Source organism: Falco punctatus (genome assembly GCF_963210335.1).
Source record: "Falco punctatus genome assembly, chromosome: 11".
In the NCBI taxonomy this organism is placed as follows: Eukaryota; Metazoa; Chordata; class Aves; order Falconiformes; family Falconidae; genus Falco; species Falco punctatus.
Genome location: NC_137591.1, coordinates 27175781 through 27188994, shown reverse-complemented (window position 1 = coordinate 27188994; position 13214 = coordinate 27175781). Strand labels below are relative to the sequence as shown.

The 13214-nt window shown below is 38.4% G+C and overlaps 1 protein-coding gene across 22 annotated transcripts in view; it reads left to right on the top strand.

Moving 5' to 3' along the window:
- The window catches only part of PRRC2C (proline rich coiled-coil 2C), a 75192-nt gene that overhangs the window by 11715 nt on the left and 50263 nt on the right, over positions 1 to 13214 (top strand). For all 22 annotated transcript variants that reach the window (XM_080407307.1, XM_080407303.1, XM_080407295.1 and 19 more), the window contains 3 exons: positions 7066 to 7233; positions 8410 to 8587; positions 11780 to 11886. In XM_080407307.1, coding sequence (XP_080263433.1) covers positions 7119 to 7233; positions 8410 to 8587; positions 11780 to 11886 — 400 coding nt within the window. In that variant the 5' untranslated portion in view covers positions 7066 to 7118. Of the gene's footprint in view, positions 1 to 7065; positions 7234 to 8409; positions 8588 to 11779; positions 11887 to 13214 lie in introns of those variants that run through there.

Below are 13214 nucleotides of genomic sequence, written 5' to 3'. Positions count from 1 at the left end.
TTCCAGTCTAAGGCAGCAAAAGATCTGTTTGCTTTGTAGTTCCCTAGTTAAAAGTAACATATGCTTTGTGGTAGTTAGTTTCTGTGTAGACTGTGGGTGGCTAATTTTGGTGGTTTTTCATTGCTTAGCTTAGTAACTCTAAATAGAGCTAACTGTTGTTAGGTGTCTCTTAGAACTGATGCAGACATATTTGTGGATGTTCATTTCTGGCATCCACAGACTGCATTTTTGTAAGATGCGTCTGTAGGATAATGTCCTAAAATGGCTTTCTTCTGTCATGATCTGTTTTCCACCTGACATACTTAGTTTTGGTCGTATTTTGGAGAGACTTTCTTAGGCTTTAAAGGGGAGTAAGTTGAAGAATGATAGAACTAGAAAAGCCTGCTTCGTAACAGCTTTATCTCATGACAAAATGCTTTGGTTCTAAGGAGCAAAACTCATTTTGATTTTCCATTTGGTGGCCATTAACAATACTTCTCTATAGATTGTCTGGTGCCTCAGGGATCAACCTGTGCTACAGTTTTTCCTATGAGGTGATGGATACAGAAGAGACTGATTAAAAAGGTTTTCTTTTGCTACTTGGCCACCTACCTTCACAGAATTTGTAGAATCAATGCACTCTTTGTATTGTTTACTCTTTCAAGCTCTGCTGAAAACTGGTGAGCCCAAAAATCTAGAGATGGGGAAGAAAAACTGAGATCAAAATGTGCATTAGCCTGGCTTTCTGAGGAAATAAAACTCAGTATAGATCTTGTTCAAGAATGAGATATAGTGAGGTCTGTCTAGAAATCTTTGAAGGTCTGGAGAGCTTTTGTTCTTGTAGGTCATAGAGCCTGAAAATCTTTACTCCCAATTTGCAGCCTGCTTTGCAACAACCTGCTTAACAATGAATTCTGCTGCAAATTGCTCAGGGTAGGGGGAGGAATCCTGACCTTAGAGGCTTTTTTAGATACTTTGATTTCACAGAGACTTTTGCTACTTAAGTGTTACTGGAGGTTTTTGAAGCTTGTTTTTATGTCATATTAGGCTGACTAGTGCTGAAGTGGTTAAGAATTCTTAGTAGTGGGATAAATGGCCAAAACGTTTGGGGTGTGGTTTTGGTTTTTTTCATAAAAACTGGGCCTGAAAACCTCAGTCTCAGAATGATGCTTTGGACACTAGAAAGTTGTAAATACAAGGTCATCAGTAAGAGACTGTTAGTGTGTATTGTTTATAAAGGTCGACGTCAGAAGTGAAGTCAGTATGTTTAATTGTAATTCCATTTTGTTATTTCCATGCAACCTTCTCTGTGCAAAACCATATATTCAATAATTACACAATATTTTTGAGTGTTCGTTTCAAATAACAGGGCTCCTTCATAATGGGTTACGAATAAAGCATGAGGAAGGCTTTTTGGGGTTCGAAGTACATTGAATCCAGTATCCTGTTTCTCTGTTTTAAATAGGCTTTATATTTTCTTAAATGATCTAAATTATTCTGTTTTCTGAAGATCACACAGTTTTTCAGACCTTAGTATCGAGCTACACGTTATGCTTAGGTTTTACAGTGAGGAGGCAACTTCTTCAGTGAAATTTTAGAATCTAAATATGCCAGTCTTACAGTTGAAATTAAATCTTCCCTTCCTAGCTGAAAATTTTAATACCACGTTTTTTATCTGGGGTTTTGAGCGCAGTGTCTTTTGAAATCAGTAACACTGAATTTGGGAACATCTGCCTCTGATGTCAATTGAGTGCGTGGCCAAAAAGTTTCAATTTTTTTTCTGTTATATTGTTTAGTTCCAGAACTTAACAGAGAGCCACATTCTTCAGCGTGCCAGAAACAAAGCTATTCTAAGAAAAGTGGAGTTATGGTTGGATAGAAATGACACATTTCTATATGATGTTTTTTGCCCTTAACTACTTTCTTTAGTGTGCTTAAAATAGTGTGTGAAGTCTTTCTGAATTAGTCTTGTTTTCTGTTTTGAGAGAGGTGATAATGTGTCCCAGTTATGAATAAACTTTCATGTAGTGTTTTTCATGGTTTCCCACTTCACAGATGGGCATTTGAGGCACTGAGAGTTGCAAGTTCTAGGAAATCTTCAGCAAGTTTGAGTCTTGAATGGTGTGCTTTGCCTTCGGTCATTCTAGCTCATCCTTCTCCAAATTTAGCCAAAATAAAGCCCTTGGAGCCAACATGGCAGGGACTAGATATCCTAGCTGTGTTGAATAGGGAATGTGGGAATTGTTCTAGCATTTACTTAATGCTTTTAAGACTTCAGAATCCTGGGAAGCTAATGTATAGGTTACCTCTCCTAACTGTGTGCTTGTAGGTTAAATAGGTGTGGGGTGTAGTGGGATTTAAGATAACAGGGCTGCATGAAAGATAACTAATACTGCTGAAGAAGTCTCTTGACATGTTACACTTGTTTTGTATAGAGGTTTAAAAATACAGTGCATAAAATAGGGATCCAGAGTGTGTGTGTTTGTGCAGTCATCTGATTGCATCAGCTAGGATGGGAAATCTGAAAAATACAGAGAATGGTAAGCTTTCTCCCAAAGGTGAGGAGTGGTGTATGCTGTGCCTCAAGCATATACAGAAACATATCAATTAGAAGACCATTAGAGAGTACAGTTATTTTCCACAGCAATAGAAATAGTTGATATACCCTGCCAAAAACTGTGGATAAAGCAGCTGACTTTCTACCTGAACCTTTACACAGCTCTCCTCCCATTCCCATGCCTATCTGGACTTCTTCACCAAGCCACAATACCATAGCTTACACAGAATGCTGTTCTGTTCTCAGTTGTATGTAAAACTGTTTTTTCATATGGGTAATAAAGCTACAAAATACTGAAACAGACATGGTGGGAGAGAAGGAAGGAAACCACACAAGAATTGCTGTGTTAATTTGTTAGATGTTTTAAACTTTTTACCATTCCAGTCCTCTAAAGTGGCCTCAAAATATGTAATACTTTCTTCCTTATTTAATCACATGCAAAATTTTTCCAAAGTGGAGGTAAGATACTTTTTTCCTAGTCTGCAGTTGGTCCTAATGGAACACTGCAAAGTTTACAGACACAAATGAGTATAATTCTAAACAAGTTATTTTGGGGAATTCTGAAATTATCAGGAGAGCTAGTAACTTAGTGGAAAAGGTCTGTGTGGTATGTATGGGTTTTCTGTTTGCTGGGGTTTTATTATTATTTTAAAAATATGAATCTGTGATCTGGAATATACTGTGTTATTTTTGCTCTTCTACCAACTGTAAGTATCTAAGAAGGTATCAGTAAATAGTCCTTAACAGTGACCAGGATATCTAGAACTTGTGACATCTACTTACTGTGGTAATTTCTGTACATGTGCTTCTGAGTTCATTGCAGGATCTAAATAAGCCAACCAGTTGCAGTCTGAAAAGAGTCTCATACAGAAATTACAGTAATAATTGAACCTTAAAATCTTCAGGTCACAGTGAAGGTCAGTTAATTTATTTGATAGCATTACAGAGCAGCTGAAAGGTACACTTTGCTCCAGAATTTTGAGAGTGTTGTGCCTTCTGTAATTACGCGTAACAACTGTAGTCATTCAAAATGAGCCGCTGACTTGCTTAAATTTCTTAATCGTGCAGTAAACCCTGCCAGCTGCCATTACTGCTTGTACTGTTGCCTGTCCTGTTCACTATCGTAGTAGTTACTTAACTTCGGTAAGTAGTTCTGGCATCTTATGTTGCTGCTGTTCTGAGGTACACAGCTGTCTCATGTTCTTACTCATATGACAGTCTAAACCTAGGAGACAGTAGCACCTGGCTTTTAAGGATTTGACTAACAGAGTTCTGACTACCTTACTAACTTAATAATGTAAGATCTAAATGCTAGGGCAAATTTGGAATCATTTGGTGAGTCTAGTACTTGCCAACCATTGTATGCACAAATTAAACATGTCCTGTGTTAAAATACCTTGTAGGTGGCGGTACAGGGGAAATGTTTCCAATGCTCGGTATAGGAACGTGACATGTACAACTAAAGTTTGAGTGAAAAGGTAAAGGTCTTGGAGCTGGATACATTTCATATGGCTTGAAATGATGCAGTTATCTCTTCGTAACTGTTACTAGATGGCACTGGGTGCTTGTTTAATATGTGACCTGGCAGGTAGTTTGTGAAGGGCCACATGGGCTCTTCAGACAGAGGATTTGTCAACCCTGGCTTGAGTACCTGGTCAAAAGTTCGATTTTGCAAGTATATCTGGTAACCACTATCAGGTCTGACCTTAGATGAATATGAATATATTGACTTGCCTAATTTAAAAGAGCACTGTTTGTAGTGCCTGATTTATTTTCTGCAAATCAGGTAACTGAGGAATATACAGTTTTACTCAATTTAAAATACTGTTTCTTTTTTTTTTTTGGTAGTGTAACTTTGAAAAATCTTTGTCAAATCAAAATGAATTTTAATAGTATAAAAAGGGTGGAGCTCAGCCACAATGGAGCAGACTGATCTTTGTAAATATGACACAAAAAAGCATTATTGGGGAACATGATCGCTGCCTCCTGTTCTTTAAGCTATCAAATGTTCTAGAAAGAACAGTTGTTGCAATTAACATTTGTCCAAGTATGAGTTCTGTCTTACTGTGTAGAGAAGAGAGTTATGATTAAGGTTTTCCATGTTTGGTCTCTACCAGAGGTGCAGGCTTTAGGAAGTATGACAAAACCTCAACATTATCTTAAACCATCCTCAAACTTCTTTCTGCTCAGCCTGCATCTGTTAGGACTTCACTGCTTTTGTGAATTGGGGGGGGGGCAAGAAACGACCCGAGTTGTCTTTTTTTTGTTTTATTCGCCAACTTAAAGGTTATTCACCATTGTAAAGCTACTTATTTACAAAACCTGGGGCTGGGATGAGTCTTAGGCTGAAAATAACAACCCAGGCATGGTTTTAATCACTTGAAAGATCGTGTGAGCAGAGCTAAGTATCAAGTAATTATAGTATATTACTTGATACGGTTACATGCACACTTGAAAGCTCCTTTGCCACCCATGTGCTCCTGGTAATTATCTGCCTGATACCTTCTCTGATGCTGCAGGATGATTGTGGTGGACTCTATCGTAAATGCAAGTCTGGGAGCAAAGAGTAACAGGTTCTTTCATAGGCATTTTATTGAAGACTTTATGATAAATTGAGTTTCCACACTGAAGAAGAGGCTAATGCAGGGCCTAGTGTGTGATTTAAACTCCAGCTTGATGAACTAGTCTGCCTGGATTCAGGTCTCCAGACTAACTGAAAGCACTTGCGTGTCCATGAATAATACTAATGGGCAAAGCTTGACATGTTGTTGAATTGCAAATAAGTATTGAAGCAGCTGCAAACAGTGAATGGTTGCTTGAAATCTGCATGACTGATAGCTCCAAAGATAAGCCTGTCTAAATTCTTGTATTGGGCTGGGGTTTTTTTTCTTCCTTGTGCCTGTAATGATGATTGAGTAGTGAGCTGTGGCTTCCAGTGAAACCCTGCAGCCTCAATATGTACTTTTTTTGGATAGATAAGGAGTGACCTAATAGTCATATCTGAGGTCTGTGTTCTGGTTATATGACCTGCTTGGTGGGGTGCATTCACCCTGCTTCCATCCTGTATTTCATGTTTTTGGATGACAAGAGGAATGGCTGTTGGTATAAACACATGCTGCTGAAATAGCCAAATGCTGACCAGTCTGGCAAAAAAATCTGGGTGTTGCTTTCTCCTTGTGAGAGGGGAGTATGTATTTCTTAGCCAAGTATGTGGCCCTGTGTGAAGCTTAGGACTGCCCCCGTTGCAGCATTCTGCACGGATTGTAAGAGAATAGCATCTGGCCCAAATCATGCTGAAGCTGGACCATCCCAAAGTTATTGGTCATGTTCATTCATCTTTTCAGTCACGGCTTGTAAAATGACATAGAAGGTAGGGGAGGGTGGGAATGTTATTGTTCCTATATAAATGAAACTTCCCTGATCTTTTGACATGGTTTAATGTCTCTCATGACCAAAGCACCAAAGTGCTTTATTCTTTAGATTGTTTGTCCATGCAGAGACTTTTAATGTGTGGGTGCCATGCACATGAATCAAATTCATTTTGAAGATCTGAGGCCCTGAGTTTTGACCAGTGAGTTTGTTGATTATGAAAGGGTTTGACCAGGATGTCTTGCTTCTTGCTGTCTGCTTTTAGAATGAAATGCAAGAGTATTTGAGCATATATAACTATTCTGGAATTCATTTGGAAATATATAAAAAAGTTACTGTAAAAGGAGGGTAGCAGGGGTTTTGAGTCTTGTTACGAGAAGTCAACTATATAATAATGTTCTGTTTAAGTGAATGCTCACTTGTGTTCCTGCCTGATGATAAGTAGCAACTCTGGCAAGTTACTTCTAAGAACTTCAGGTGAAGTATCAGTGATAATTGCTGGGTTCTTTTTCTCAAAGCCTGCTATTCTGGGAGAAGGAGGGAGGAGAGAGATGACCTGATCTAACAGCCCTGTAATTTACTGCTGCAAGAAGAATAGTGTAACTCTTAGTTTAAGGAATTCTCACCCTCCCTGTCTGAATGTACTGTGTTCCTGGTTTTGATAAAGAAAACTTCTGACTCTGTGTGTTTAATTTCTCTGTTGAGTTCATGATGATTTCAACTGAGGGGAAAAAACCCGAAGTTCTCGAAGTACTGTACCGCAGTTAATGGTATCTCAGCACTTGGCTTTGGAGTGGGTGAAGTTGTTGAGCTTCCCCAGTGGGAAGCGAGCTGCTGATGGAGACTTTGACTGTTTGTTGGTTTGGGGTTTTAGTGAAATCATGGGCAGTATTTAACACTTTTACAGGGTCTGATATTAATTTAATCATGACCTTCCTTGCTTTGTGATGTTCAAATTCTAGAGATGGAAATACTTTGAAATTACAAGTGTTACATAAGGCTAGGAGTTTCTGGAGCTAATGTGTTTGATGGCATCTCTTGTATGCTTAAATGAAACAGTGCTAATGGTGTTAAATATGTGGTGCACTTTTGTCCCATGAACTCAGTCTTAAGTATTGGTTTATATTCATATTTCTTTACTGCTCTGCTTTTGTTTTCAGGCGAATTTTGAGAGGTGAGCGGGAGGTACCAGACTCGATGAGTTTCCATCGAAATGTCGGAAAAGTCAGGCCAGAGTACAAAAGCAAAGGATGGAAAAACAAAGTATGCAACACTCAGTCTGTTTAATACTTACAAGGGAAAGTCACTGGAAACTCAGAAAACCACAGGTGAGTAAACTGACTTCAGTTTTGCCTTCTGTTTCATCATTACTGCAGTACTGTTTAAGAGTGCAAAGTAAGTGAGCACTGAACCACAGCAAGAATTTTTTTTAAACTGCTTGGTAAAACAGTTAAGAGGGAGAATTCTGGAAAGCCATGTTGATTACAGTTTCTGGTTAGCTGTAAACAAGAGTATCCATTTAGGGAGATGGCATTTGCAGTCTAGTAGGAAATAGATTAGAGGTAAATAAAAACTGTTTTATAGCTACAGTCTTCATTTGTTATCGGCACATGACATACCATTCCCCAGCTGCACTTTTTACTGTATTAACATGTTTGGCACTGGAGGTGTTTGATTAATGAGAAGGTAGTGCTCACTTTCAGATAGGGTGCTTGTCTGGTTTGCAGACAAACACTGGGTGAAACTTAGAGTGACCTTTCAAATAAGGCCACTGTGGGCCTGCTTTTTCCTGATTGATTGGATTGAGAACCAGGGAGGAATGACACTCAGAAGGCTTTGAATTTCATTTGACATACTTGCCTAAATTTGTAGGTCAAAGAAGGGGGAGTGTGCTCAGACTTTTAACAAAGTTTGCCACAATATTGTTTTTAAAGATTGAAACTGAGGTGTTTGTAATGATTCAACATGCTGAGGGTAGTGTCTTGTACTTGTTCACCTGGCAGGTTGAATGTCCTGTGTAGTGCATTAACTTCATAGTGTATTTCCATACTTGTGGTTCTGGTGTAAATGGGATTTGTAGGAATATTTTTATAAGAGCAGCATCTGCCAGCTGAAACCGTCAGCAAAAAAGAAATGGATTGGACCCATGTGGGGTATTCCTGGACTCATCGAGGTATATCTAACTCCACAAGGAACAAGAGAATGATGCTTGACATGTTAAAGGATATTAAGACATCATCGTATTTGAAATGGTTCGTCTAGCTTTTGTGTGTAAAGGTGGGACCATATATGCTTTTTAATGTCTGGAATAGGCTAGCCATAGTTGACCCACTATTCAAGAAGTACTCAAGTTCTCCCAGACCAAGTATTCCTACTTGCTGGGTTTTTTTATTTATGAAGAATTCTTAATTTCTAATTCATAATACTCATACATTTTTAAGATAACTTAAAATAAACACTAATAAACAGCATTGATAACTTATACTTTCTCTTTCGATATGCAGTTGCCGCACGCCATGGATTACAGAGTCTTGGAAAAGTTGCTATTTCAAGGAGGATGCCTCCCCCAGCTAACCTCCCCAGTCTCAAAGCAGAGAACAAAGGCAATGACCCAAATGTGAACATTGTGCCTAAAGATGGCACAGGATGGGCTTCAAAACAAGAACAGCACGAAGAAGAAAAGTAAGTGACCAATGAGATCTGCATGGTTTTGCTGTGCTGTTTTTCTCAAGTTTTTCAGAAACAAGGGTTGAGCAGGTCCTGGGAAGAAACTGGCTAGACTTGACTGCCCTCAAGATAGCTACCAGAGAGGATTTAGCACTGCTATTAATTTTTGTGAGAAAGAATCTTGCTATTAGGGAGATAAATGTTGGGGGGGAGTTATTAAAACAAAAATGCCCCACGCTTCAGTTGAAAGCATTTTGCTAACAAATTCCATGTGAGGCCATGAGCGTTTCCTTTAGCCACCTGCCATGGCTACCTTTGTGTAAGCTTTGATGGCTGCTTAAAGGTGATACTACAGCAACGTTCAGTGTAATCACCTTACAAATTTTCTGAAACTCTAGTAGGAAGAACCCTTATGTACACAGCAGCTAAATTAAATAGTAACTTGCAAGTTTGTGAGAGTATGCAAAAATCTGTATATTAGTGTGATTGTACTGATGCATGGCAGAGAAAGCTCAAAAATTCTTGGCTTGTATACATTTGTTTGAATGTCTGCTTTATTTTCCTAATGTTTTTTCATATTTGTACTTTGTTTGGTTGGTGCGCCATAAATTCTACAGACTTACAAAAAAATTTCTGTCTTAAACTTTACACTATTGTTTCACACTCCCCCAATATGTGATACAAACAAAATGGAATTGATGGTGATGCACTGCTGTATACAGAGTATAACTTTCCGTGCTCAGTACAGTTTCATCTGCTGTTTTTCACACTTGTACAGGAGGTCAGCTGAAGAAAACAGAGTAAAATTCAATATCTAATTAGAAAGTATTTTAAAGTACATCTTTTGCCATGTAAGCTTAAAATAGAATATGATCATCACTACAAAAGTAGAAGTGGGTATTAAATGTTTATACCTTAACATGTAAATTGTTCTGAAAGATACTTGAAAAGAGACACTGATTGTATGTTACTAGCACTTGTGAAAGCAAAAGAGGATTAAAATGTTCTTCGCCTTCTTGCTGTCCCTCTTTTTTCTCCTTGTATACTTTCCTGCATCTAAATGTCAGGTTTTGATATCTCTGAAAAGCTGTTAGAGTTCAGGAGTGTAGTGTTGTGTTTAGCTTTTTGTTTTAAGCTTATGAAACTACATATTTACAATTTTCTGTGTGGTGTTTTGTATGGTACTTTAACAACATCTTCCTGCACTTCAAGGTCACTTAGACTTTGTCTAGTTAAATCTATGTTGAGCCAGTAGCTTGCTTGGGTAAAACACACTTTATCTGCATTTTTGCCTGCCTTTCCATAGCCTGCTGCATGTGTTATTCTAGTAGCTGATGTTGCTGTTAAATAAATAGCTGTCCCTTATCTGCGACTGGAAGGTGTTTGCCTAGTAGGAGGGAGGCTTTCGTTCCCAGGAACAGGTGTGTATGCCCAGGCCATGAGTAAATCCTCCTGAATTCAGACCACCTAATGCATTTGCTCAAATCTTCAGACCATTTTTGTAACTACTGCTATATTTCTCCGGTATTGCAATATGCTTATAAAAAAATGCAGTTCACATGTAAAGTGTTTTGGTATTCTTCTTGCAAATGTTGTGTGTAAATGTAACATCTTGGTATTAGCTTGCTTCAGTTTAATTCTTCTTCTCTTGAATCACTGCGTTGGAGTTCACATGAGTGAGTTGTTTCCTGTGATTATGAATTTTTTTTCTGCTGCTTGCCCAAGTTGTCACTCTTCCTCTGGGTATTGCTTCATTCACTTTTTCCTGGATAGTGCAGCCTGATGTGTGTTGATTTGATTAATTCAGCTGGCATCAAGCTGAGTTCTTACCCTTACCAAAACCCACACCCCTAGGACAGTGTTCATATAACTCAAATTCTGAATTGGCTTGGCCTTGAAACAGTAGAAATGCAAGGAATAAGCTCCTCAGTAGTCCTGTCCCTTGTTTAACTTGTGTGACAAAGTACAGCCATGTAAGTTACAACTTCCCCTTAGCAAGTGTGCATCTATAAGGAACTACAGCTAAGTAGAAAAGATGATTTTTTTATTATTATTTTTTAGTTGTGGTAATCTGTGGAAACATATGAAAATTGCGTTCAGTTATCCTTGTAAGAAGCCAGTGTGTTTCTCCCCAGCAATGGTTGAGTTTTTTGGGGATAGTTAACTGCTATGTCAGTTCTAAGACTGCTGTGTAGTGCTTTTGGGTTGACCACTGCAGAACCCAAGTGGAATGGAGTTCTCGGTAGCGGTCCTCAGAAGTTTAGGATTACTTTAGGATCTATTTAAAGCATTAATAACTGTTTATTTTAAGTCAGCTGACGTGGTATTGCACTAGTTATCTCTTTACTGGTATCATAAAGTGATCCTGTGGATTTGCCCCATAACTCCTGTTTTATCAGTATTACTGCTAATGAGCTGGCGGTCTTGACTTGTAGACACTAATGCTTTGGAGTCTTAAGTTAACTGAATATGCAGATCTAGAAATAGCTATTGAAAGAAGTTAAGCAACATAACTGAATCTGTAGACTAGAAGGATCTTCAAAAATATGCCTATTTTTTATATTGGACAAAATTGAGTGCTTATGTCTGCCTTTTTATTGCTAAGGTGGTGAAATTGAGACTTTGTTCGTAATAGACTTAAAATTCTGGGCTCCAGTTCATGGTACCCGTAATTCATTCATTATGTCTTTAGCTTTCCTTACCAGTTCCTTTTACTTCGTAATTTCTGACATATATTTACCTTCTTTCTCTCAGTTCACGGTGGTCTCTAAATGCTTCCCTCTAACTCCTGAGGCAAGAGAACATTATTCCAAGTTATTCCGTTCCATGGTTGTAGATTGATTGTTTTTTGATTGTCCAGTACACTACTTCATTATAAAAGTTATATATAAGTATATATTATAATAAGTTATATATAAATTGTAATTCTGTTCATGCCTGACTGCATTTTGTGCCCAGCCATTTTCATTCATTCCTCTCCACTTTGGGAAATCTACTCTTGAAAGAATTAGCTGATTTATTCCAATTTTTAACTGTTACTGCAACTTCTTTTTATATAAGAAAATGCTTTTTCTGCAGAACAGTAGTTATTGGTTCTTCAGCTGCATAGCTACCTCATTTCATCCACTTGTTTGCTTTAGTAATCCTGATGATTGTATTCGGTGCTCACCCTCTTGTATTCACAAGTGCTTTTCCTCTTAATTCCAGACAGCCAGACGTGCCGCAGACACAGCCAAAACCTGCTGTTCCTGCTCCTCCAGAAGCAGCTCCTGTTGCCAAATCATGGGCCAACACCAAACCAGGTGGACAAGACGGTAAGTGATGTCAAGGTGGAGGGGTTCTTGACTAGCCTGGGAGATTGTGAAAGCTGCTATGAAAGACCCCCGGACTCAGCAATCATTTGAGTCTTGACCAGGGCAGTTGCGACTACAAATGCTGCGGAAGCAACTTTCTAGGCTGGCAGGTGAGCCAGTCCCCAGCCACTCAAGCAAACTCCAGGCCGATTTAGCAGCAGGCCTGACTGTCTTTAAAAGGGCTGGTATAGTCACCTCTTTTGGATTGACAGGGAAAATGATGGTGACAGCGTAAGGTCTTGACCATGGCTGTAGTGAGGAGGGAAAATCTCAAGTCAGTAGTTGCAGTGTGTGCAATTTTGGCATGGGAAGGAGAACCATAAACAGTGATCATTCTAATAATTCTTGTTCATTTTGTAGAAAATGTCTGTAGTCTTGCTTCTATTTAAATGTGTGCTACAGCATTACTTCTTCCTCTATTTTGTAGATTCCTTGATTATTTTTGTTTCAAAGTGATAGTTTTCAGTTAAGCTTTTTTCTGGAAAAAGCATTAAAGGTGTGTTTTAGGTTTTTTTAACATAATTGTATGAAAGGTTGGAGACCTGTTTGTATCAGCATGAATCTTAGCTTGAGTGTTTTCATTACAGTTGTAAGATCAGAGCTAAATCTTCAACAGATTTTTACAGTTGCTTGTAGAATGAGAGGTTACTTTGAATTCCTGTGTCTTCATTATGAAAATAACCTGCAACATGTTTTATTCCTTGAAATTGATAAGCTTTCTGTGCCTATAAAACAGTTTTGGCTTCCAGATTGAAGAAGTGAGTTCTCTTCTGGGTAGAGATATTAGAATAGTAAAATCTGAATTGCATGAAGGTAACTTCTGAGCCATTATACGGGGTTAACATTGCATATCTAATGATTTTGTCTTTTTTTTTTTTTTTCCTTCAGTATTAGAAGTGACAACTCTAGATTTTCCACTTGCTCTCCTCTCTAATGTTCAGTGTTTCCTTCATTGTCAAATATAGGAGCTCTCCTCCTTTAAGCTTTTGCAGCATTTTTGTAGAATAATAAAAAAAGGATGTAATGCTGATGCAAAGTGATTTGCATACCAGCCTTTCTACATAAACTGATAATATCATCTCTGTGACACAGGAAATAGTGATTCGGCTCAGTGGCTTCAAACTGCATTTAGCTAATTATTTTGTTGTTACCATGGCAGCTTGTGTGCCAAGCCCAGATGGCACCCTCATTTCATTCAATTAATGCAGTAGTGGGTTTGCTGTTTCAAGAAGAAATGCAGAATGTGAATTGGCATCAGCTGCTTGCTGTCCTCCTCAGTTTGAAACTCA